Source organism: Glycine max, chromosome 19 (genome assembly GCF_000004515.6).
Source record: "Glycine max cultivar Williams 82 chromosome 19, Glycine_max_v4.0, whole genome shotgun sequence".
In the NCBI taxonomy this organism is placed as follows: domain Eukaryota; kingdom Viridiplantae; phylum Streptophyta; class Magnoliopsida; order Fabales; family Fabaceae; genus Glycine; species Glycine max.
The window spans coordinates 45,316,141-45,343,410 of record NC_038255.2 but is presented as its reverse complement, the minus strand read 5'-3'; the positions used below and the strand labels follow the sequence as shown (position 1 = coordinate 45,343,410).

The 27,270-nt window shown below is 37.0% G+C and overlaps 1 protein-coding gene across 1 annotated transcript; it reads right to left on the bottom strand.

The window, feature by feature from the left end:
• Positions 1-9,445: 9,445 nt before the first annotated feature.
• On the bottom strand, positions 9,446-25,414 carry LOC100810555 (serine/threonine-protein kinase CTR1). Its single transcript, XM_006604555.4, has 16 exons — positions 24,510-25,414; positions 22,493-22,791; positions 22,272-22,416; positions 21,990-22,093; positions 21,594-21,802; positions 20,324-20,659; positions 18,692-18,732; positions 17,356-17,424; positions 17,151-17,251; positions 16,946-17,030; positions 16,724-16,822; positions 15,782-15,850; positions 15,549-15,680; positions 11,509-11,603; positions 11,229-11,429; positions 9,446-9,625 (listed from the first exon to the last, which is right to left on the bottom strand). Exons 1-15 carry the CDS (start codon positions 25,041-25,043, stop codon positions 11,321-11,323), a joined length of 2,427 nt encoding a protein of 808 aa, XP_006604618.1. The 5' UTR covers positions 25,044-25,414; the 3' UTR covers positions 9,446-9,625; positions 11,229-11,320.
• Positions 25,415-27,270: the final 1,856 nt, after the last annotated feature.

Genomic DNA, 27,270 nt, shown 5'->3' with positions numbered 1-27,270 from the left:
TCAGGCGTTATTTTTGTGAAATGATGAATGCTCAACATATGTGAAGAGTTTACTATCAAAACAAGATTACAGGATAATGTCTCCAAACACTCTGAATCTTCTCCATCCCACAAATCCTTACCAATCATTGTTGTCCTACATTCTAATTCTACCAAGCATCTCAATCTACCCTTCTCACGCCTCAACAAATTCTCTAATACATGTATTAATAACTCACAGGAACCAAGTAAAAAAAATTCTGTTCATCCTGACTCGGTTAATTGTCTGTTAGAAACAAATGTCTCTTATATCTTGCATTTCTCTCATATCTTTCATATTTATCACATGCCTTAACATTAAATACTAGATATGAATCCAACCATAAAGTAAAGAAACTAAGGAGAACAATATTCAAATTAAGAATTTGGTTCATGACTATTCGCATGAACAATATACAACTAATCTAAAAGAATGAAAGCTGGTGATTAGTGAATGAACACCAGTTACAAACCAATTTATTCAATAATTGAACCTCTGGGAACTAAACACAGCACAATATGTGCAGAAGCAGATGAAGCCCGATGGATCCATATTCTTATTATCTTTCTATTTCATCAAGTGTTGAATCATCAGTTGGGAAACTTTCTGTCGCTAAAAGTGAGTTAATATCCCACATGTCTGACATACCACTCGTGACTCCAAATTCTGGCACTTCATAATTGGTAGGATTTCCCCACTGCTCATTCCCAAACCTTGAAGGAGCGCCACTAGCATTAAAGCTGGTGTTCCATTTATCCTCTTGCTTGATGATTCTTTCAGTTTCAAGAGGTGAAAGCTCTGGAAATCCTGCCCCCTTGGTCAAATTGAAGAACTTCTTGATTTGAGCTCATGACATTTTTCCCTTTGAAAAGGGTATCTTCAAGTCCAAAGCTTGATGACTTTAACCCAATGGTGTCAGCAGTTGGCATTACCTCATGGACTGTGGCCAATTCATCTGATATCATATTCTTTGCGCCTTCACTCAATTCTTTTGCCAAAGCCTGAGAAAGGTAATTAGGAGACTCTTCAGGTGAAAATGGATACATTTCTCCAATCAGGTTGGTATCTTACAATATGCCCATCATTCAAAAAATCTGATATTCCTGTTTGGCATTGGTGCTGCTTGACAAACTTCCTTCTCACCTTAGGAGACCCTATATCTCTTTGTTCCTTCTCATGCGGAAGGTGGGTTAAAAAACTTGGCTTTTCAAATAACCTTGCCAAGAAAGAAACCATTTGTTTCTGTATCAGTTCTGCAGATTGAAGCCTCTAATTCACCTTTTTCGCACATTGAAGTGTTGTTCTCTGCTGTTGTTGCAACTCAAGCACCTCTTGCATCAACACACTCCTGTCCTTCCTTAGACTTTCTATCTCAAATTCAAGCCCAGCCTTACCTGCATCAGAATAAGGCACAATATAGCTACCAACCTGATGGGACTGAGGTGGCCCGCACCTTCGAATGTTCTTCAGAAGATGTCTCTTTCCTCGCTGGAAAGCTTCATTAAAAAACTCCCACTTATCTGTGTTAATCTTGCGGAATACCTGGATACAAATGCCAAGTGAATTAAGAATGAATGGAACAGAATAAATTTTGGTTAAGACACACCAGAGTTTAAAGTCATTAGGAGCAGATGAAAGAAGCTGTGTTGGAATTTGCAATCTGTGAATCCAAAACAAGCTTTACACAAACAAAAGGAAATAATCAAGATGGTAATAACATAATGTAAGTTCTGGCAGCATACAAACGCCCCACAGAAACATAGAAACACTGCCTGCTGAGGGTGAAATCCCTAATATAGTAGACACTCGGAGAGCATGTTGGACATTTTAGTGTAATTGATCTCTTTATTATGTTAAAATAAGAGTGCACGCTTGTTTTAATGTAATAACGAGATGCTCGGTTTAGGCAAATTTTGGAAGTTACATGGAAGTCAAATTTTGGAAGTTACATGGAAGTTATTTTTCAAGAAAAGACAGTTTTTTAAAAAGATAAACTTCCATCAACCGCCAACCGTTTTTTTTCAAAGGATAAAACTTCCATAACTTCCTTCAACCGCCAAAAACCACCTGTTCTTTGATTATAAATAATCATCCTGGTTCAGAAAGCATAACATGTGAAAAACTCACAAGACCAAAACAAAACTCTTGAATTATAATCTTCTGATTTTATCCGATTGAACAATTTTGGTTGAACCCCGAAATTTGATTCAATCTGAAAGTGTTTATACACGACTTCAGATTTATCCAGGATTATCTCGATTTTCAAAATTAACCAACAAAAGATTGAATCAAATCTTTCGAGATGACGAACGATAGTTCGAAGATGACAAGCAAGTTTGCAAAGTTGGACAAGTTTGAAGGGCAGGATTTCAGAAGATGGCAGAAGAAGATGCACTTTCTCTTGACAACATTGAATGTGGTGTATGTGCTGAGTACACCGATGCCGGTGTATATGGAAGGCGAAACTCTGGATCAAACAAGGAAGCGTTCGAAATGGGAGAACGACGATTACATTTGTCGTGGACACATTCTGAACGGTATGTCTGACTCTCTCTTTGATATTTATCAAAATGTTGAGTCTGCTAAGGAATTATGGGACTCTCTTGAATCCAAGTATATGGCAGAAGATGCCTCAAGTAACAAATTCTTAGTTAGTAATTTCTTTAATTACAAAATGATTGATTCGAGGCCTGTTATGGAGCAATATAATGAACTGCTGCGGATTTTGGGTCAGTTTACTCAACATGATTTGAAAATGGATGAATCCATTGCAGTTTCATCTATAATTGATAAACTGCCTTCTTCTTGGAAAGACTTCAAGCATACCTTGAAACATATGAAGGAAGAGTTGACTCTGGTTCAACTCGGCAGTCATTTCATGATTGAGGAGTCGCTGAGGGCTCAGGAAATTGACAAAGTCAATAATAAAACCGTAGTAGGTTCCTCTTCCGTTAATATGGTAGAGGAAAGTGGAACAGTTAAGCAAAATTACAATGCTAAAGGTAACAAACGAAAATTTCAAGGAAATAAGAACAAAGGTCCAAACAAATAGACAAAATTGTCATGTTGGAAGTGTGGGAAACCTGGTCATTTAAAGAGGGATTGCCGGGTGTTCAAAGGAAAGAACAAGGTTGGTCCAAGTGGGTCTAATGATCCTGAAAAGCAACAAGGTCAGATTGTAGTGAATAATTTTAATTCGAATACGAATTCAAATTATGTATCACTAATATCTGATGCATTCTATGTGCAGGATGACGACGTTGCTTGGTGGTTTGATTCGGGAGCAACAAGCCATGTGTGCAAAGATCGTCGTTGGTTCAAGGAATTTAGACCAATCGATGATGGCTCTATTGTGAAGATGGGCAATGTTGCAACTGAACCAATCCTAGGATTAGGTTGTGTGAATTTAGTTTTTATTTCCGGAAAAAGTTTGTATTTGGATAATGTCTTATTTGTACCTGGTATTCGTAAGAACTTATTGTCTGGTATGGTTTTAAATAATTGTGGTTTCAAGCAAGTACTTGAAAGTGACAAGTACATCTTGTCAAGACATGGTTCGTTTGTTGGATTTGGTTATCGTTGTAATGGAATGTTTAAATTAAACATTGATGTTCCTTTTGTTCATGAATCTGTTTGTATGGCCTCGTGTAGTTCTATAACTAATATGACAAAATCAGAAATTTGGCATGCTAGATTAGGACATGTTCATTACAAAAGATTAAAAGATATGTCAAAAACAAGTATGATTCCTCCTTTTGATATGAACATTGAAAAATGCAAAACTTGCATGTTGACCAAGATCACTAGGAAACCTTTTAAGGATGTTAAAAGTGAGACTAAAGTCTTAGACCTTATTCATAGTGATTTGTGTGATTTGCATGCTACTCCATCATTAGGTCATAAAAAATATCTTGTTACTTTTATTGATGATGCATCAAGGTATTGTTATGTATATTTATTAAATACAAAAGATGAAGCTCTTGATAAATTTAAAATTTATAAGAAAGAGGTAGAACTTCATCAAAATGGGCTAATCAAAACTCTTCGTACGGATAGGGGAGGTGAGTATTATGATCCGGTTTATTTTCAATCTACTGGAATAATACATCAAACTACAGCTCCCTATACACCACAACAGAATGGTGTAGCCGAAAGGAAGAATAGAACCTTGAAAGAAATGGTGAATTCCATGTTATCATATTCGGGTTTAAGTGAAGGATTTTGGGGTGAGGCTATGTTGACAGCCTGTTACTTGTTGAACCGAATTCCTAACAAAAGGAATAAGGTTACCCCATATGAACTTTGGCACAAAAAGACACCAAATTTGAGTTATCTCAAAATTTGGGGATGTAGGGTTGTAGTCAGGCTTACAGAACCTAAAAGGAAAACCATAGGTGAAAGAGGTATAGATTGCATATTTATTGGATATGCTGAACATTCTAAAGTATATAGATTCTATGTGCTAGAATCTAATGATTCTGTTGCTGTGAACTCGGTTATAGAGTCACGGGATGCTATCTTTGATGAACAAAGGTTTACATCTATACCTAGGCCAAAGGACATGAATTCCATGTCGAAAGTCTCAGTTAATATTGAGGATATACCTTTAACTAGTACTGAAACTAGAAAGAGTACGAGAGTAAGAAAAGCTAAGTCATTTGGTGATGACTTTCAACTCTATTTGGTTGAAGGGTCAAGGAATGATATTGAATTTCAATATCAATATTGCCTTAATGTTGAGGAAGACCCAAAGACTTTTAGTGAAGCAATGGCTTCAAGGGATGCTGTATTCTGGAAAGAAGCAATCCAAAGTGAGATGGATTCCATCATGCAAAATAATACATGGAAATTGGTTGACTTACCTCCTGGATGTAAGCCATTAGGATGTAAGATGATCTTTAGGAGAAAGATGAAAGTGGATGGTACTGTTGACAAGTACAAAGCCAGATTGGTTATCCAAGGCTTTAGGCAAAAGGAGGGTATTGATTTTTTCGATACATATGCTCATGTTGCTAGGATATCCACTATTAGACTGTTGTTAGCACTTGCTGCTATCCACAATCTGATGATTCACCAAATGGATGTGAAAACTGCATTCTTAAATGGTGAATTGGATGAAGAGATATACATGAAACAACCTGAAGGGTTTGTTATGCCAGGAAATGAAAATAAGGTGTGTAAACTGATGAAATCTCTTTATGGCTTGAAACAAGCGCCTAAGCAATGGCATCAAAAATTTGATGAGGTTGTGTTGTCTAGTGGTTTTGTTATAAACCAAGCAGATAAATGTCTATACAGCAAGTTTGATACTCATGGCAAAGGAGTTATCATTTGTCAGTATGTAGACGACATGTTGATCTTTGGTACCGACCAAGATCAAGTTGATGAAACTAAGGCATTTTTGTCTTCTAAGTTTGATATGAAAGATATGGGGGAGGCGGATGTGATCTTAGGAATAAAGATCAAACGTGGAAACAATGGTATTTCCATCTCTCAATCACATTATATTGAGAAGATATTGGAGAAATTTAATTTTAAAGATTGTTCTCCGGTAAGTACTCCCATTGATCCTAACCTGAAGCTATTACCTAATAAAGGTGTAGCAGTGTCTCAACTTGAATACTCAAGGGCGATAGGATCACTCATGTATGCAATGATTAGTACTAGGCCTGATATAGCTTATGCTGTTGCTAAACTCAGTAGGTTTACAAGTAATCCTAGTTCTCATCATTGGCAAGCTATGAATAGAGTATTCAAGTACTTAAAGGGAACCATTGACTATGGTTTGACATATACTGGATTTCCTTCGGTTATTGAAGGTTACTCTGATGCAAGTTGGATAACCAATATGGAGGATTATTCATCCACAAGTGGTTGGGTATTCCTCCTTGGAGGAGGTGCTATCTCTTGGGCATCCAAGAAACAGACCTGCATTACAAATTCAACAATGGAATCTGAATTTGTAGCTTTAGCAGCAGCTGGTAAAGAAGCTGAGTGGCTAAGAAATCTAATCTATGAGATTCCATTGTGGCCCAAACCTATACCTCCCATGTCTATCAGGTGTGATAGTCAGGCAACTTTGGCTAAGGCATATAGTCAAGTGTATAATGGGAAGTCTAGACACTTGGGTGTTAGACACAACATGGTTCGGGAGTTAATCATGCATGGTGTGATATCAGTGGAGTTTGTGAGAACTCAGCATAATTTGGCCGATCATTTAACCAAAGGGTTAAGTAGAGATCTCGTAAAAAGGTCGGCTGTGGGATTAGGATTAAAGTCCATCTGAAATCTCTTATGTTAAGATACCCAATTTCCATCTAATATGACATTAGGTGCTGAATTCAATGTGGAAAGCTTAACATGTAGAGATTGGAACACATCATCGAAAGTATCCCAAAAGGAATGTGTTCGGTTCTGTAAGTTAAGGAGGTTGAAGTATAACTTCTCAATGGTTCTTTTGAAAAATTGCATTTACAGGTGCAAGAAAGAAAAGGACTACCTATATAAGCATGAAGTTTAGCCGCTTCAAGAAGCTGGGACTTGGCTTTGATATGCTTATGAAGGATAGGGACACAGGCTAGTAAAACTAGTGTCGAGCAAGAGTAATGTTATAAACTATTGTGCAGATTATCTTCATGTATTCATTATGAATAGAAAGGGTTCAATCCTTAGTGACACCCTGATATTCGAATATTTGAAACGTGTAATTTGCTAAGATGAAATTCAATCGTCACGATATTTCATCTATGCAGTAGTTTGTTGTATGTTATGACTTTGGTGATTTGATCGGTAATTACACTAAAATGGGGGAGGTCTGTTGGACATTTTAGTGTAATTGATCTCTTTATTATGTTAAAATAAGAGTGCACGCTTGTTTTAATGTAATAACGAGATGCTCGGTTTAGGCAAATTTTGGAAGTTACATGGAAGTCAAATTTTGGAAGTTACATGGAAGTTATTTTTCAAGAAAAGACAGTTTTTTAAAAAGATAAACTTTCATCAACTGCCAACCGTTTTTTTTCAAAGGATAAAACTTCCATAACTTCCTTCAACCGCCAAAAACCACCTGTTCTTTGATTATAAATAATCATCCTGGTTCAGAAAGCATAACATGTGAAAAACTCACAAGACCAAAACAAAACTCTTGAATTATAATCTTCTGATTTTATCCGATTGAACAATTTTGGTTGAACCCCGAAATTTGATTCAATCTGAAAGTGTTTATACACGACTTCAGATTTATCCAGGATTATCTCGATTTTCAAAATTAAGAGCACTCCTTCTGCTGCCATTTCTAGTTCTAAAATCCACATAGGAAAATATCTGAACCATATTCTTATCACACTGCTCCATCAGTAGTAATAGGCACTACCATAGAAAAGTCCATAACATGGAAGTTGAGTTTTAGCAAGTGACAAATAAGAAAACACATCAAATAAAAAACGACTTTTGACACACTACTGTACCTGCTGAAACAGATCCAATCATTCGAAAATTAAGATACAATCAGAAAATTTATTACAAGTCACATCTTAAGCATCAAGAGAAACTTCGGATACACCAACAAAATGCCAAAAAAAAAAAATCCATTCCCAGTTGACAAAACATGTCTCAAATCACAACTACACATGGTTGATCTTCATCAAACCAGTTACAAATTACAAGCATCAAAATACATATAGAGTACCCACATAAGTATTTAACAGGCGAACAAAACTGGAGAAATTGTTATGCTTGAAATTCCTTGGCAAGACGTGTCTTGCAAACAGGGTACGATCCCACACCACGAAGCTAACACCGGAGGAGCCCCAGGATATGATCGGATCCAGCGACGGATCGTCGACGAGGTCGAATGTCTTGGAAAAAAGTGCCGGAACCGGGTTCCCTTGCAAGCATTCAAGTGGCCGTGGCAAACTATTTACCGTCTCAAAATCAGGACTTGAGGAAGGTAACTGGGAAGAAGACATGGTCGAGAATGCTTCAAAGGAAGAGAAGGTAAAGAGGGTAACGGCAATGCTTGATCAGAACGAAAGAGTGGTAGGGAACACAACTGGTCCCTCTGGTATGAGTTTAGGTTCATATTTTGTGGTGGGAAAACATATTGAGATTGAGATTGTTTCCTGGCAATTGCGTTTGTAAATAGAGAACGCAACGCAAGATTGTGTAATACTGCTCTAAACAGAGTACTAAAACTTCATTTTCGGTTTTCAGACACCTTCTCTCGTCTCTTTGGCTCAAACCTCTCTACCATAATAACGGAAAATTGCTCTCACTCTTTCCCCTCTGTTGCCACGTCTACAGCCAACATTGGATGGACCCATATTACTCTCATGGCCCATTAGCCCATATCTCTTTTTCTGAAACAAACCTTAGCGATGGGGGAATTTATCATATTTATAGCATGATTTTAACCCGTTAAAGATTAGAAAATATCTTTTTGCTTCGCACTTTATATTAGAACTTCGAAGATTTTGCTGCCTTGTTACTACTCATTTGGCACCGCTCGAATCATGGCAATGTCATGCATAGGTTGGATACGATTCCACATTAACAAGAGCTACTAATTTGGCTATACAGCACGAAATAACTTTCGAAGTGCACCTAGCTCAAGTAGCTTAAGTCTATATGTTATAGTTTTGTTTTATTAAATCCCAGTACCATACACAATCTTTTTTTCACTTTAATTAACTATTTTTTGTACTGGTACTTCCCCAAGAGATTTACTAAATAGACCTCACAAGCAATTCCGCTTTTCGTTATTTATTTTTAACTTAAAATTTTACTATTTTAAGTTTAATTTTAAAACAATAACTCAATCTTATATTATAAATTAAAATACAAAATTTAGGAAGTAAATATTTATCATTATAATTTTTTAATTAGACATTCTTAATGTTATCTCCTCGCTTTCGAATGGACATTTCACGTACTATTCCCACAAAATATTCTCTCTATCGAGTGTTATTAAACACGACAGGACAAGCCAATCTGACTGGTCCATTTGCAAAATTTCGTTAAACCACTTCATTTAAATTCATTCATATGTAAGAGACAAAACAAAGTACATGTTCCATATTTAATTATTTTAATTATAAATTTTACCGATCCATGCAGCTTAATCATTGACTCACTAGTTAGACTCTTGGTCCCTCTACCAAGTCAATCACCTATTTGATTTTTATAACACTGCCACTTATTTTGCTATGCTTTAGTTGCTTGTATTCAAAATGGTATCTCAATGTTGATGACAGCCGAATCTACTGATCCAACCCTTGTAACGAACTGTAAATAGCCTAATCTTTTTTGAATGGTTGATTCAGTCCCCAAAAGCGAGGACACTCTGGATTAATGGGGAATTAAAAACACGCCCCAAAAAAAAATCAAGTAGCCAAGACCGTTAAAGCTGCTTATCATTAACTGATTATAATTACAATGAGAATAATTTTTCATACAAATTTATGGATGAAAAAAATTATACATTTCTTCACAAAATATAGTATCACCTAACTAAACAATATTTTGTTGGAATAAAGATGGAGTATCCTGGCTTTGCGTTGAAAATGGGTATTCTTACTCCGAATTAGAACAGAAATGTACAACTGTGCCTCTGCAACCGAAAAAAGAACAAGTATTAGTTCGATCATTGGGGCTACGGCATGCACTAACTTTTACAAGCAACAACCATCAAGGACGAAAAACGTTAACACCACCAACCCCCTTAAACCAAACCCCTCTCCAACACCCAAAAATAAAGTACATAACTCAACATAAGCCTCCCAAGTCCCAATTAATTTTGATTGAGTTGAAGTTATGCTCAACATATTAAACTTTTTTTTAATTCATAGAATAAAAAATAATACCAAGAGATTTATAACACCTGCTCAATCAACTAAGCTAGACCTCTTACTTTGAAAAGAATGACTATAATAAAGGCAAAGAATGTAAATTACCCCCTCAAATCATAGGGGTTATGCAAAATAAAAGTAAAGAAAAGAAAACAAGTGCTTTTAAACTCATTAAAATCCTCGTAGCCAACCTAACAATGCTCCATCCACCTTACTAAAGAAAGGCAATGGCGGCACGGCGCTAATAGAGTGATGATTTTAGATTTACTCCGCAAATTATTTTATATGGACCCACACCTTAGTGAAAAAAGCATTAACAAATCCTCTCAAATAAAAATGTTTATCAAAAACCATGAATCCCAGTAAATTCTTAGAAATCTTTCTTGAATTGGATGAAAGCTTGGTGAGCTCAAAAACTACATCCCGTGTAATTATTTGAGGAAGTTACAAGGTCTGATTTTGGATTGAATTGTTGAAAGAGGCATCAGTGTCATGCTTTCCCCTAACTACAACACTATATGAACCTCTCACTTAAATAGCCCTTTTGTCCTTCCTCTCACAGACCATAAGTTGGTCTACCCTTATTGGGGATATTTGGCTTTCTCTCCTAAGCCATTAACACAGCAACCCAAAAATGTGAAGGCCCTCAAAATGTTTCATTCCAGAAGCATACTCCAAGCTGTCCACATTTGACTGCAAACATATTTGAGCAACTAAGACAAGGAATGGACATGTAAGGCCATTTTTCCGTGCTTTCCATTGGTGAGGTAGAAGAAACACTAATGGAAGGGTAAACATGCTTGTTTGGGTGACCACAAGGAATCATTTTGGTGAATTTATTAGCTCGTTTAATTTTATTTTTGCAAAATCCCTATGGAGTCAGTAATTCACACTCTAATGATAATTGTTAGAGATGTTATAAAAGTATAAAATCATTCCTGTCTCTTTACCTTAATAGCTTAAGCTTTTGATCTAATTAGTTCATGACATGGTATTCAACTTCTATGATCATGTGATATAAAGTTAAATCCTTCTCACCCCTATTCTTCTAAATAAAAAATGTCAAACTCAAACACAAGGTAAATGGGTCTATGCCTTGTTCACATTTCAAGTCCAACTGGCTCGTGTGAAGTGGGTTAGAGATGTTATAAAAGTATTGAATAATTTATGTATCTCTACCTAACAGTTTTAGCTTTCAAGATAGTTGATTCGTGACAAAATATTTGGAAGATAATCTCTCCACTCCCCACTTGAAAATTGATAATCATTCCCTTCACCACAAAACACAAATATTTTTTATAGAAAAAGACTACATCCAAACAGGATTTAATGCTAAGCAAAGTCATTACCGAATTTGGTACGCACCTGGGACTATTGAAACAGTGTATTCCTGTTAGACATCAAAACTAATAAAATCCTGTAGTATGTGCATGAATAACAACTATGATTCCAACCATTCAGGTCAGTAATGACATGCTTGGACGACCAGGTTGAGGCATAGGGGGCTTGAGCAATACTTTCAAAGAATCCATTATACTTGAAAAAGAAGGGCGTTTCCAGGGTTCACTGCAGAAAACCAAGGATATCAATAAAATTGATCAGAATATTGAAGCAGACTACAAATGAAAGAAATATCTGCACTCACTTGGCCCAACAAGACTCAATTATAGAGGCTAATTGAGGATTTAAATCACGTGGTATCTCAAGTCTTTTTCCCTTAAAGCCAACAGCTGCCACAACCTACAAAACATTACAGACTTGTGAAGACTAAGTAATACAAAATGCCCTGCATCTAACACATTAGTTTTTTTTTTATCAGCAAAAATAAATATATATATATATATATAGATAGATAGATAACTGAGTACCAGAGGTACTAAATTACAAAATTCCCTGCATCTAACACATTAGTGAATAACCTGATAGTCCAAAAGTAAAAAAAATAAAATAGAAACAAATATTGATGAAAATTTCAGTCAGTAAAATTATATGTTGATTTCAACAGCATCAGACATCATTCTGAAAGAGAAGGTGTGTCTCATAGGGGAGGGGAAGTCAATAACACCAATGATTTCAATGAATGGATAGCTGACATAGAGCTCAAAGAAATACCTTCTGTGGGGAGAAAATTCACGTGGTTTAAGCCAAACGGGGCCGCAAAGAGCAAATTAGATAGGTTCCTTGTATCCCTCAACTGGCTACTCAAATGGCCAGGCTGCACAAGTTTCACCTTGGATAGAAACTTTTCATACCACTGTCCAATTCTGCTTATGGCTAAATCCATTGACTGGGGGCCAAAACTGTTTAGGGTATTTGATTGTTGGTTGAAGGATAAAACTTTTGAAAAGGCAGTCAGAGAATGTTGGACAAACTTTCACCCAAGGGGCTGGGGGGGCTTTGTACTCAAAGAAAAATCAAGAAACTCAAGGAGGCAATGAAGGTATGGAACAGGGTGCAGTATGGAGATACATTCAACAAGGTACAAAGAATTGAGACAGATTTAAACAGATTGGAAGATGTCAGTATTAACAGGCAGCTGACCTCCCAAGAATTTATGACCCGCAAAAAACTACAGGAGGAATTATGGGCTGCAGCACTCTCACATGAGTCTTTGATGAGACAAAAGGTGAGAGTAAGATGGACTAAAGAGGGGGGCTGCAATTCACGCTATTTCCACTTCTTGATGAATTCTAGACGCTCAAATAACGCAGTCAAAGGAGTACTTATTGATGGCTCATAGGTTGATCACCCCTTAAGAGTGAAAGAGGAGGTCCGCCGCTTTTTCAGCAACAGATTCAGCGAACCTGAGCAGTGCAGACCAGTCCTTAATGGAGTCAGATTCTGTGGTATTGGACAACACCAAAATGACATGTTGGTGGGAGTTTTCAATGAGGAAGAAATAAGGGCGGCAGTATAGGACTATGGAAGTGAAAAAAGCCCTGGACTGGATGGACTAAACTTCAAGTTCGTTAAACAGTTCTGGGAAGTACTAAAGTCTGACATCAGCCGGTTCCTTGCTGAATTCCATGCAAATGGGATCTTCCCGAGGGGCAACAATGCATCATTTATTGCCCTGATCCCAAAGTTGAAAGATCCGCGAAATCTTAACGAATATAGACCTATCTCACTAATAGGCTGTGTTTATAAGATTGTGGCAAAGCTCCTAACGAACAGACTGAAGAAGGTGATGTCAGACATAATTGATGAGAGACAGTCTACATTCATAAGTGGAAGACACTTGTTGCATAGCGTGTTGATAGCTAATGAGGCAGTGAAGGAAGCAAATAGGCGCCCTAAGCCATTTCTGGTGTTCAAAGTGGACTATGAAAGAGCATATGACTCAGTCTCATGGGCTTTCCGATCATATATGATGAAGAGATTAGGATTCTGCCCTAAGTGGATATGCTGGATAGAGGGATGTCTTAAATCAGCCTCGGTTTCTGTCCTGGTTAATGACAGCCCCACAAATGAATTCATACCACACAGAGGCCTCAGGCAAGGTGAACTACTAGCACCTCTTCTTTTCAATATTGTCGCTGAAGGTTTAACTGACTTGATGAGAGAAGCACTAGATAAGAGCCTCTTCAATAGCTTCCTTGTGGGAAAAAAACACACACCAGTCAACATACTACAGTACGCAGATGACACCATATTTTTTGGGGAGGCAACAATGCAGAATGTGAAGACAATTAAGTCCATTTTGAGAAGTTTCAAACTTGTATCCGGGCTAAAGTTAAATTTCGCAAAGAGCAGTTTTGGGACAATCGGGAAGCCTGAGCAATGGGGGATTGAGGCAGCTAAATACCTTAATTGTAGAATCTTATTTTTGCCTTTCACGTACTTGGGTCTCCCTATTGGGGATAACCCAAGACGTAGTGAACTTTGGGATCCTCTAATCAGAAAGTATGAGATAAAACTAGCCACTTGAAAAACACAAACACATATCCTTCGAGGGGAGAGTGACTATCATTAATGCAGTCCTAACAACAATTCCTATTTATCTTTTCTCTTTTTTCAAGGTACCTTCAAAAATAATAGCCAAATTGGAAGCCATTCAGAAACGATTTCTATGGGGAAGGGGATCAGAGCATAGGAAGATTGCATGGGTCAACTGGAAGACGGTATGTCAACCAAAAGACAAAGGTGGCCTTGGAATCAAAGACCTCAGGACATTTAATTCAGCTCTGATGGGGAAATGGCGTTGGGATGTCTTTTACAAGCAGGAGGAACCATGGGCAAAAATAATCAACTCGAAGTATGGCGGATGGAGGGCATTGGAGGAAGGCACAAGAGGAAATCATGAATCCACGTGGTGGAAGGACCTGGTCTCAATTCAGCAACAGCAGCAAAACATAGTAATCAAAAGGGAAACTGTTTGGAAGGTGGGTGGTGGTGATAAGTTTAGATTTTGGAAAGATCCTTAGACAGACAATGTTATGCCATTAATGGAGAAATACCCAGGGTTGTATCACATCTCATGCCAACAAAAGGCAATCATTATGCATATGGGGAGCAACAACAACACCGAATGGGAATGGAAGCTCACCTGGAGGAGGGATCTTTTTGACTCTGAAGTAGCAATGGCGGATACTTTTATTGGGGAACTATCACAACAGCAAGTACAGCCTCATAGGGAAGATAACTGGATTTGGAAGCATGATCCAAGTGGATATTATTCAACAAAAAGCGGGTATGGCCTGATATGGGAGAGCTAATGGGGGCACACCAGAATTCTAACTTTGTGGACATATGGAAGCTAAAAATCCCAGCTAAATCAACTATGTTTGCATGGAGGCTAATCAGGGATAGACTACCAACAAAGATGAACCTTAGAAGGCGACAGGTGATGGTAAATGACACGATGTGCCCATTATGCGGACTTAAAGAAGAGGAGGCTGCTCACTTATTCTTCAACTGCAGCAATACCCTACCTCTATGGTGGGAGTCATTGTCTTGGTTAATCTAGCAACAGCATTGCCACAAAACCCAAGGGACCACTACCTGCAGCATGCAATCGGGATAGCTAAGGGAAAGAGGCTCACAAGATGGAAATGTTGGTGGATTGCTCTGACATGGACAATTTGGAATCATAGAAATAAAATAGTATTCCAAAATCACACGTTTGACGGAAGTAAAATGTTGGATGATGCTGTTCTCTTACTCTGGATGTGGGTCAAATCCATGGAGAAGGATTTTGCCATACATTTTAACCAATGGTCCTCTAACCTAGAGGAAGCATTCAGTAACTAGGAAGGGATGGGTGTTCTGTAATCATGTAACAACTACATGCGCATTAGCTTGGTTCTGTGAATACACTCGAACCAGCTACATACTTACCTCAATATATGTAACTCTAGTACCACTGATACTATTCCATATTAATAATATACCTATTTTTGCTGAGCAAAAAAAAAAATATATGTTGATAACATGCCATCATGAAACAGAGTAAAACTCCAAACTCATCTTGTTATCATTGGCCAGTACAATACATGCTTCCACCAATATACATCTCTTGCAATCATTTTCAGATTTCTATTACCAATACCATTAGCATTCTATTTGATGTTATATTATTACAGTCATCAGATCTTAAAGAATCTTTCATAAAAATCAAAGCAATATAATCGTATTGGAAAATCTAAGCATAAGCACACTGAAATATATCAAAGTTATACAACAAACCTGTGGTGGATTCAAATTACTCCAAGGCTGTTGCAATGTTGCGATCTCCCACAAGATGACACCAAAGCTGTAAACATCTGACTTCTCATTGGATGGCTCGTCACGAAGAACTTCTGGAGCCATCCACTCAGGCTAAGTAGAGAAAAAGGAGTTCAACTTAATTTGCAAAAATAAAAATGGCATCTGAAACAAACAATTCAAAAGGCTGATACACGTTTTGAAAGTAAACTTACAGTCCCAGCAGCTGACTTGGATGAGAGAAATGTATTTGCCTTTAGTCGGGAAAGCCCAAAATCACCAACCTAAAGGGAAGAGGTACAAGTAAATAAGGATCTGTCAAAATTCAAATTATTCCAATAATGCCCAAGCAAAGACCAACACCAACTCGCGTTAGGCATCCTTGTTGATTATGGAGATAATAGGGATGTGGGAAGAGAAAAAAGAGATATGAGAGTAAAGATTCAGAGAGAACAGAGAAAAAAATGGTTTCTATAATGAAAGATCAGTAACTGTTGACAAAAGAACACTCTCCTTTCCACAAGGACTAGCCTTGTCAACACCAAAGGTACAATACATAATCCCCAGCTATTGCTAAAAAGGTCTATTTATCCTCATTACCCCTAACTACCATGACTGCTCTAACAGAATGATACTAACTGTCATAACAGCATGATAACAAACTCTTTATTACTCTAGCTACAATTAATGGACCGTATTCCTCATTTGGTACACTTGCAAGGCCTTTGGCTCCTGCTGTGACTGAATCTGATCAACCTTCCTAACAACTCGCCCTCCCACAAAATAAAATTTGCTAAGACACTTCACATATAGTTTAAGAATTAAATTGATTTTTGTCAATATGTCAAATTTGAATCAAATGAAGCCCAGCTATAGCAGAATGTTGAAACTTCTATCAACCCTGCATAGACCAAGTTTTGCGATAGCATTTCTATCTTTCACCAGTTCACAAAAAGTTAAAAAAAAGATGATGGCTAAACAGTGTCACTCAACATGGACTATCTTAGTGCTTTCAAGCTAGCATACACAAACATGGCTTGTGATTGTAGAAGGAAATTTGTGAGTGCCGGAGAAGTGGAACAATACTACCAAAGGTGACTTATGGATTAAATGAAACTCTGAACAATTTTTCCGACACGAGAAAATTGCATTCTTACCTTCACTGTATATTTCTTGTCAACAAGAAGGTTTGGAGATTTCAGATCTCTATGAACAATGGGAGGATTGCGTTTATGAAGATAATTCATTCCCTTAGCCTGCACATGAAAATGACAAATTACTTAACCAATGGGTACAAAGGTTATGACATCATAATGATCATATTAATTCAAAAAATAAATAGAACCAAAAACAATAATATTTATTTTCTGAAAGTTTACCACATCATAAGCCATACTAAGCCTACGTCTCTCATCCAACATCTCTGTAGCGCCAGGTTTATGCAACAGCCTGTACAAGCTACCCCTGCACAGTTCAATCAAATCCTTTAGGTCTCAAGTATAAGATATTTTATAGCCATGAAAAGAGATCCCTCTTATAGGGGGGAAGGTAAAGGAACTGGTAGATGAGATATTCTTGCAAAACCTTGACAAATATTCCGTGACAATTGATAAATTAGGAGGCTTAGTGACTGCACCCATAAGTAAAACAATGTTTGGATGCCGTAAGCCTTTCATTATTGCAACCTAGCAAAAGAGGTAAAAATACAGCTCAAATCAATAGCAAGCAAAACTTAAAGTGCAATTGGTGTTTTTTCTGCACAAAACAAGATAAGAACTTCAGAGCATACCTCCCTCAGGAATTCCTTGAAGCGTTCACCTTTGAAGTCTTGTTCCATCAGAATTTTCACAGCAACCTCCTGCAGTGCTTAACATTTTGACAGATGTAAATACAACAAACTCAAAGAACACATGCAACAAGTAAGTAGAGAAAGGGGAAAAGATGTATTAAACAAAATTAAATATTAAGCACTACTCCGGCTTCAAACTTTAATGAATAAATACACACCCTTGCATACACCTTCCAAAAAAATTTAAAAAAATGCATTCTAAATCATAACACTAATAGTGGGAAAAAAAAGAAGACAGAGCAGCAAAAGTACAAGGACAGAAGTCTTCCAATTGAAAGCAAAAAAGAGCATTAATAAAATATGCCACCTTGCAACAATAAGGCTTCATTTATTTACTAATAAATGAAGCCTTAGGGTAGATAAATTGACTGCACCCATAAATAAAACAATGTTTGGATGCTGCAAGCATTTCATTATTGTAACGTAGCAAAAGAGGGGAATACAGTTCAATGGAAAACATGCATTCTCTTGGACAATGATTTTTTTTTAATAAGCCTGTGCCCTGTGGTTACGTTAGAAAATCGCTTAACAAGGTTTGGTTGTAGTGTGGCAATGAGCTATTCAAAAGATTGGCAAATGGGATGCCAATCAGCTACTAAGTACAAATAACAACAGGTTATGGACTGAGCTCTGCTGATAGAGCACAGCAGCCTTTGAATGGCAAGAAGTCCTATTTTAAGAGTATAATTGTAGCTTATAACAAGATCAATATGCAATCATTAGATATGGCAAGAAGTAGGCACGTTATTTTCAAAACTGCCCTCGATGATTTTATCATACCTTTATTTATATATAATCTATAAGAACTGAATGCTTTTGAAACAATATCTTAGAATATGGGTTTTGGACCTAAATCAGTCTTACAAAACCGGTTTGTAAGGTGAAGGTTACCCCCCATTTATATACTCCATTTTGGCCATCTCTAGTCAATGTGGGACTAAACCACCACCCTCAAGGTTGCAATTTAGGCAACCCCAAAGAGGCCATGACTAAGGCAGGCTAGGGAGTCCACAAGTAAGGCGGTTTTTCCAACACAATCTTTAACAAATATAGAGTAGAAACTGATTTTAAAATGTGATTATTGTACAGATATAGAGATGAAGAGGTCATTCACATATTAATATTCTAATTACACATGATTCAGGTGAATTTGCAAGATACAATGATAGAGATGCTGAAAAAACAACCAATATAGACAACCCATGGAAAAACAAACAACCATGAGTTAATCTTATTTTATACAGCACCAATGAAAGAAAAAAAGAGAGGGGCTTACCGAGCCATTCCACTCTGCGTGATGTACAGTTCCAAAAGAACCTGAAAATATAACAGACCAAATTTAATTAATGACTATTGATACCAGTTGCATATCATGCCAAAGGAAGCATGTAATGCTAGTAATTCATTAAATACGGTGTGCTTAACATAGGCTAAGTTTTTATTGGTTTACAATTTACTACAGAGCATTTTGTAGGACCATTGGAAATTATTGTGGTGATGTGATATTTTTCCTCTTCTATAGTGTATTTTATAGGGGAACAATGATCATATTTTCTTAGGCATATTGTTATTTGATAGTAACTGGTATTAATGAAATAGAAAAGAACTCAAGGAGGAGACATCTTTTACAAGGGAAAAAATACTGCTTAATAAACAGCAACACAGATACTGGACAGATGCAGAAAATGCAACAATAAGGGATAACAAACAGAGCTGATACAGGGACTCTACCTTCCCAGGCCTATGCCATAATGCCACCAATTCACTCCCACTGTCCCACTATTCTGTTATACCTCTCCAGTCTTCTATACCCCCTAATTCATGTTTCTTTTTCTGTCTCCCATCATTGCACAATGGATTTGGAACATCTCTTGTACTTGAGGAGAATTCATGGAGATGGAGTTGATTTCTTTGTGACCCAATATGTGTTAAATCAGTTTTTAAATCCCCTTAAGCAGTGGGTAGGCCGCCATAAGAATCGCAGTGTGTTCTAATTTTTACAGTTTCCACTATCACAGGAGAAAGTGACAGCCCAGAACTATCCAGTAAATGCACCAAAAGGGGATCGGAAAGAGGATAAGGTCTTGTTGGAGAAAAACGCAAGAGAAGGTCCACCATGATTGATTGATTATAACCCACCAATTATATTTTTCTTCTTGTGTCATTCTCTCTCAAACAGGACCATATCCTGTTATTTACAAACAGGAGGGATCCAAAATCCTTGCTTCTCCTCTCGAAATCCTTGATGTCATGTGTATATTATATTACACTCTCCCACCAATGTTTCCTCCTTACTCATAGCAGTATGCCTACTTCTCTCATAAACAAGTATAACTTTCCTTTGCCCAACACCCTCTAGTCCATTTTCCTTTTTTCTTCTCTTATACATGTGCTAGAGGCCCATTGTTATCCTACTGCTATTATGCGATAGGATAGTTGAAATGACTTTTCTTTGGTTCTGTGAACCATGACATCATTACAGAACCTCCCTCAGATAAGAAGAGGGATTGGAGTGTTTTATTGCATTAATTAGTTAACTTTTTATTATTTTCTTCTTGTCTTCTTTCCACTGCTAAGGTAATACTGCTTTCATACAATCAGATACTTGAAATGAGTCAAATGACTGTTGTTTGATACTCTGAACCATGACTTCTTTTAACAGATGCTCTCCCAGTCAGATATGCAGAGGGATTGGAAAGCTTCATTGTATTGATAAGCTCACTTTGTTATTATCTTCTTTTCTATTTTCATCGACACTACCACTACCTTATCTTCCTTTTTTAACCTTCACTATGCTCTCTCTCACTCTCAATGTTTCTCTTCTAAATGCCTACCTCACCCCACCCAAATCAACCAAAAAAAACACAAGACTTTAAATACTATGCAATTTATAGAAAAGCATAAATACCTGATCCAATTCTCCCTTTCAAAACAAGATCAGTCCACGATATGTCCAAATCCTCCATATCAAGGGAAAACTCTCTAGTTGGTTTGCTAGGAATCAGTAGTCGGGTCTGTGTATCTCTATGACCAGGACGGTTATGCTTTAAAGGCAATGAATCCCGGCTTGTCATGGTCGGCTCTACAGCATTCTGAGGAGGCTTACCTGATTTAAATGTTTCATAGCCTCGATCATGTGCACTTGAACGATAAGGTTGTGGATGCAGAGGAACGAGAGAACTTCTGTTGTTATCATTTGGAATTGACCCAGGGTTCCTGTCCCTGTACTGCCTTTCATACTGTTCTGGAATGGAGAATCCAAAATCTTTATAAATAAAAGGTACTGTAATAAAAAATTCAGAGTATCCTATACTTGCATCCAGTTATAAAAGTTATTCAGACATACACAGGTAAGTTCCGGTGTGTAGAAAAAACAGAATAGAATGTTAAACTACAACTAATATAAAACTTCCTACATTAACATTCATACAAGGTTCATGGTTTTTGGCATTATTCTAGACATTGACTAGCTCACATTTCACAAATTGTTTAACAGCAAATTGATCAAATGTTATATGTATTTGAAGAAAAATACTTCAATATGTCATTATTCAAGTTCATTGTGCGAAGTGCAAAGAGAATAATTGACATGTTTAGCCCCTCTCTTCATAAAACTAAACAGGAATTGGTAATGGCATTCAATAGGCTTGACCAAGTCACTTGAATTGTTCTTCCACTTCCATGATTGAGAAATCAAAATAATAAACTTGGAACATCATTCAATTTCAACATCTGCAGAACCAAACTCCTTTTTGTGTTTTACTTAGGCAGCCAAATGCTTGGGATATCTTAGATTGAAAAGAAGAGGAATTTGTAACATAATTACAGTCAACAAAAATACCAATGGGTGCTATCTAATCACTAGGTAAAAAAATTTAGAAAAAAAAACTGATAAAAACAGCAAAGGGACACAATTCAATTGAAATACGGAAACTGTAACACATCATTTAAGTTCATACTTAATTAGCAAGTTTGACAAATTGAATATGGAGAGCTAGCATAGAAATGATATCATTCATTAAAATAGAAATAAATAAATAAATAGCAAGGACAAGTTGATCTTAAATTTTTAAACAGTACAACAATAAGCACTAAGTAGACCAAGACACCATGATAGCGATAATATCACCAGTTCAGAATTAGAGTATCAGTCATTGAATATGAAAAATGAATGTCACCTGCAGAACTACTATCGAAGACAAGCTCAGCAGACATACAATCCGAGAAATATTGTTTGGCCAGTGACCTGAAATCAATGGTAGGTTCAGCTGGTTTATGTCTCGGAAAGCACAAGGGTGAAGAAAATGAAATGGAAGATGGACCATTGACCAAGGAATCAGGCTCGCATAAGCAACCCGGCTTCCCAATAAGATCAACCATGTATTCCCTGTAATTATATGGTTTCAGACAGGTGTCAGTTTACAGGATGTTAACTGCAAGGCTACAATGCATTCATAATTTTACACTTCATCATTCCATGGTCACGGTTCACAGCTCATGGGAAAACAATTCTTTGAAATTGCAGTCCTGCTTATAAGCAGAATAGCAGATGTGCTAAGCAACGAAACATATACCTGTCAAGTCCAAATCGAACAAGACATGAGGAGGCATCATCTCTTGAACAATATTTACAGCCCTTAGCAATTCGGCATGGCAAATCAATGGTGTCAGCTAGTACCTGAAGGTATCATGTATAAAGCATGTCATCGCAAAAACAACACAAAGGCCATATTTTGTATTCAACCACTGAAATTCCACCCCCCACCCCTTAAAAAGATAATAATAATAATAATAATAATAATTTAGTCAAAATGCATAATCACAGCCTTGACCATCAGATAAAATTGAAGTACTACTTTGAATAATACAGCACGATGCCTGCAAAGTCCAGTAGATAGACTTCCAATTGGTACAACGACAGATCCTAAGCAATCTCTTAGATCATTAATGCGCTCCCTCCATATAGGAAAAAGATCATCTTCCCATACAGAAGCTGAGCCCCTTGTTACAACAATAAAACATAGTTAGACTGGTGCAAGCTAAATAGTTCAAAGCCAATAAGGCCAAGGAGACTCACCCCATACAATTGCAAACCAGCTTCGCAAGCTGGTCTACAACATCAGTTGTTGCTATGCAGCAACAAGAAATGTCTTGTACTTTGTTTTGCAGTTCTCGTAAGCTAGGATCATTACGTCTATCCACAAAAACTACTTCAAGTGAAGAATCAGAAGGATTTATAGATTTTAGTGTCTCAAGCGAAGGAATTCGGCCATTTTCCTGAAGATTGGTGCACACAGTCCATACATAGGGATCCATCCCATGAATTAGATAAAAGCCATCAGGAATTTTGTCGAAGTATAATAGGCATCCCTTCACCTGGTGCACGTTATTAATAAAACAGCATATCAATTGCATGCCCACCAATGAGTGAAACAAGAATATCAAGATGGAGACAATTCCAGTTTACTCCATAAATTTTAAATTTTACATAAAATTAGAGCAATTCTTCTTTTTTTTTGGGGGGGGGGCATAATTAAGAGAGGAAAGGTTTTTTTGCCCCTATTTAACTTAATTCACACATCAACTTAACAACCATATTTTAACTTCTTCCCCCCAAAAATGATAACTAAACCCACTGACAGCAATTTCCACTTATAGTACAAAAGCACATTCAGTCACCCACAATATTGCCAAAATATTAAACACACATTTTCACGAGTTATCCAAATCCTTAAAATACAAAATATCGAACATACATTTTCAAGATTTACCTGATTCCTTAAAACAGTACATTTTTCAATTAATAAGAAGCAACAGGAACATAGTAAATATTTAGAACAAGCAATGCAAGCTTTAAGAAACACCATTTAAGGAACATAGTAACAGGATAATCTGCCCATTTGGGCAGAAGCACACAAAAGTAGTACAAATTTACAGTGAAAAGCCACAATTCAAGAAGTTAGTTTTCTGTTGTCAATGAAAAAATGAGACTAGTTCTAGTTGGTCGGTAACAAGCATGTTATGTCATCCTCAATATTGCAAAAATATTAATCACATATTTTCAAGATTGGCTCAACTCCTTAAAACAGTTAAAATTCCAATAAATGAGTTTTAAAAAATACGAAAGTGGGAAAAGGATTTCTTTAAGTAATACTAGTTTCAAGAAGCATCACATACGGAACAGACTAAGAGTAAAATGCCAGAATTCCAAGAGGCAATGTTTCAACTGTCAGTGCCACAACAAGTGGGAGTAGTTGATATTTTTTTCCAAGCATACCAAAAGGAAAAAATCTGACATACTTGCTTATCCTAGCAGACTTGCACATTGTAATTCAAGATCCAACTCCACCCTTAGCAACTAATGAACACAACTTCAAATAGGGTTTTTTTACTAAAGCAGTTCCATTCCCATCCAATCAAGTCAAATACCCAGAATCACTCATTCATGAACTTAAAATTCCCCACAAAATTTACCATCGTCAAAAATACCGCACACTGGTATCGATACAAGCTAGAAAATCCAGACAAACCTATATAAACCCAAAAATTTCCACACGCATATCATGATATCAACCATAGAACAACTGCAGCTATACCTGACAAAATAAATTAAATTTCTCCATGAGCACTTATAAGAGGGAAAAAAGGAATTAAGCTCCTCCCATATGCTAAAATCAACTCACGTACTTAACTTTTATAAAAACTCTTCATCTAACTTCACCAAAAGCTAAGGTGCACAAGTTAATTTTAGCTTATAGAAGAAGCTAAATTTATTTTACCTTCTCATTTTCAACTTCCCTATACGTGCTTATTTGAAGAAGTTTATCCAAAAAGAGTCTTAATTTTACTAATAAATATTCTCAAGCTACAGTCACGAGAACCAGAAGTCCAGAACTAGACTATGGCAACGCTCATTCACATGTTTTTTCGTTGGTTACTGGTTGAGCTGAATATACCGCATATAAGATATTAACTTAAAATGCAGAGTCTCAAGCTCACAAGTTCTTAACCATCACCGAAACTTAGCAACCCAGCCAACCACAATCGGAATAGCAATAGCAAGGAACAACAGGCGTAACTAATACTCAACTTACCCAAAACCTATGCGACACTGCCTCTGCGGAAAACGAGGATAAAGACCTCAACGCGGATTCGTCGGGCACGGGATCCAGAAAATTGGGATCATCAGCACACGTGGCCTCCGAGGAAAGCCGAAGAGCCAGTGCCAACTGTAATTGGTAACTCTCCTCCGTCTGCTGCGCCCAGCTCTTGCCGGAGGAACCTCCGCTCCTCGCCGCCGAATTTCCCGCAAACGTGCCTCTGAATCCGTCGATCTCATTCGCCGCGATAGCCGACAGAGTCGGCGCGTAGAACTCGCCGGAGAGAGAGCTCTCGCCGAAACTGCCCTCGCTGGACTGCCGCTGCATCCCGAACGAGGAGTGCAAATTCCCGATCCGATTCCCCTGTCGGTGTTCGACGCCGGAGTCCCAATCGGAGACTCTCTCGAACTTGCTGCTGTTGATTTGACCGTCGCCGGAGGAGCAACCGAACAACGGCGCCGTTAAGTTGTCGTCAGGAGTTTGACTGAGGAGGGTGTAGTTGCCGGATCTTCTGGCAGGCATTTCCATGGAGGCGCTGTGCACTGTGCAGTGATCACAAAACCCTAAAACCCCGCCAATGCAGAATGGTTTCGTTTTGTTTCTCACTTTCTGACTGGGTCTTTCTTTTTTCCTTTCTCTCTCTCTAGAATTTGATTGTTGTCGGGGAGGGCGAGGTATTTCTATTGGTGGCGCAGTTGTGATGGTTCGTTTTTTTTTAATTATATTTTAGCGGTTTGGTAACTTTTTCGAAGCGTGGCGCAGTCGGTTTTTCGTTCACACGTTGCATCAGCAGCACAGCAGGTCCCGCTGCATTTCCCCGCCGGCCTAGTACCATTTTAGCTCTCCTTTTTTCTCAAATGTACGAATGTTTGACTTTAAAAAAAAAAAAATTAACTAGTGAACAGTGCTTCTTTCGAACAGTGTATCTCCTCAATTTATAAATAAAAAAAATTAATGGTTACCATGAATGGTAATAAAATGAGTGTTGCTAGGTGCACCTGGTATTATTATTGGTGCACCCAGCATTTTTAAAAAATGGTAAAATTATCTCTGTTTTTTTTTCTTTATGGATCAAGTTGATTCGTAAGTTGATTTTTAAGACTTAAGGATCAACTTGATCTATAAGTCTTAAAAATCAACTTGCGGATCAAGTTGATCCGTAAAAGACTTGCGGATCAACTTGATTCGTAAGTCTTATAAATCAACTTGCAGATCAACTTGATCCGTAAAAAACTTACGGATCAACTTGATTCGTAAAAGACTTACGGATCAACTTGATCCGTAAGTCTTAAAAATCTACTTGTGGATCAACTTGATCCATGAGAAGCTTGCATATCATCTATATCAACTGTGGATCAACTAAAACCTATGCGGATCAACTTGAATGAGCAGGGTGCACAAAAATATTTTTAAAAATACACAAGGGTATTTTTGTCTTTTCATGTTAAGTGTGGGTGCATCAATAATATTGGGTGCACCTAACAACACCCTAATAAAATTCACTATTTCATTGTAGGTAAAAACAACTCTTCAATCCTATTTTCATTACCGTTTGCTCAATTTGCGGGATATTTTTAAGAAGGTTGACAACTAATGGTCCAAAGAGGACGCAATAACCTCGATATTGTGGGGCCTCCTGTGATCGGAAGTAGAGCTCTACGCAAGTTAATGACAAGGGGTGAACAAGTTTTCGAAGAATACGCGATAATCTCGGCGTCTTGGTGACTCTAGCAACCTGAGCGCGATGGCGACCAAAGAGCAAAAACGACAAAGCGACATTGACAAGGTTCCACAACAAGACACCAACCACATCGAGAGGGTGTGTCAAACCAAATGTCTGGTATGATTTTCTCTTCTTTTTCGTATTCATCACCGATTCAATAAAATTAAGAAATTTTTTCTATTTTTATATAGAATGGTCATTGATCATTTTATTATTATTGACAAAGATGATTTTTGTAGTTTTTTAATTTTGAGAAGATTGAAGAAGGTGAATAAAAATAATGGGCAAATGCTAGTCATTAATGAAGTATGCATTTATAAATTGTGATATATTCTTTATTTATGGGCTTCACATTTATTGCTCTAAAATTACTTTGAGAACTAATTACTTGTTAAGATTTTGTGGGTAATAACTTTAATTAAGTTGAAATTTTTTATAGTGTTTGATGGGTATTTTTATGCGTTTTTCTATTTTTCATGATGAAAATGTTGCTACCATTGAGATTGTTTTTGCTATAGGACTAAAATTGGCGTCTATAGAAACTAAATGTCGGGGAACTTTTGTATTGAAATGAATTTTTAGAAGGGTTTAAAATTACATCAATGCTGATAGGAAGCAAGAACCAAGACTTAAAGAAGTTAAACTTTTTGGTGGATTTTGTTTAATAATTGAGATGTGTATGTATGAAAGTTTAAGATGAAAATTTCATTGGGAGAAATGATGCATTGGAATTAAACTTTTGTATTGAAACTAGACTTGCATTCTTATAATCTCTTGTCATATTTAGTATCATAATTCAAAAGGAAAAAATATACTCAACATCTTATTAATAATAAATTATTAATTTGATCTCTAATTTTACAAGGTATTATCATATTAATCATCAATAAGATTAATAATGTCCAATAAAATGCACGGGCTTAAAACAATGCCTCTGGTAAAAACCTCAACCTTCTTTTATCTTTGTGTTTAGACTGTCACTAGTTCAATGATATGAATGGTGAAAAAAAAAAAAAAAGCAAAACTTCCATG

Excerpts from the sequence above, each read along its gene's own strand:
- LOC100810555 (XM_006604555.4), bottom strand. The coding sequence starts at position 25,043 with ATGGAAATGCCTGCCAGAAGATCCGGCAACTACACCCTCCTCAGTCAA. Across the intron at positions 21,803-21,989 it reads GTTCGATTTGGACTTGACAG|GGAATACATGGTTGATCTTA; the intron begins GTATATGTTTCG and ends ATATAATTACAG. Across the intron at positions 11,604-15,548 it reads GTAATTTGAATCCACCACAG|GTTGTGGCAGCTGTTGGCTT; the intron begins GTTTGTTGTATA and ends AATGTTTTGTAG.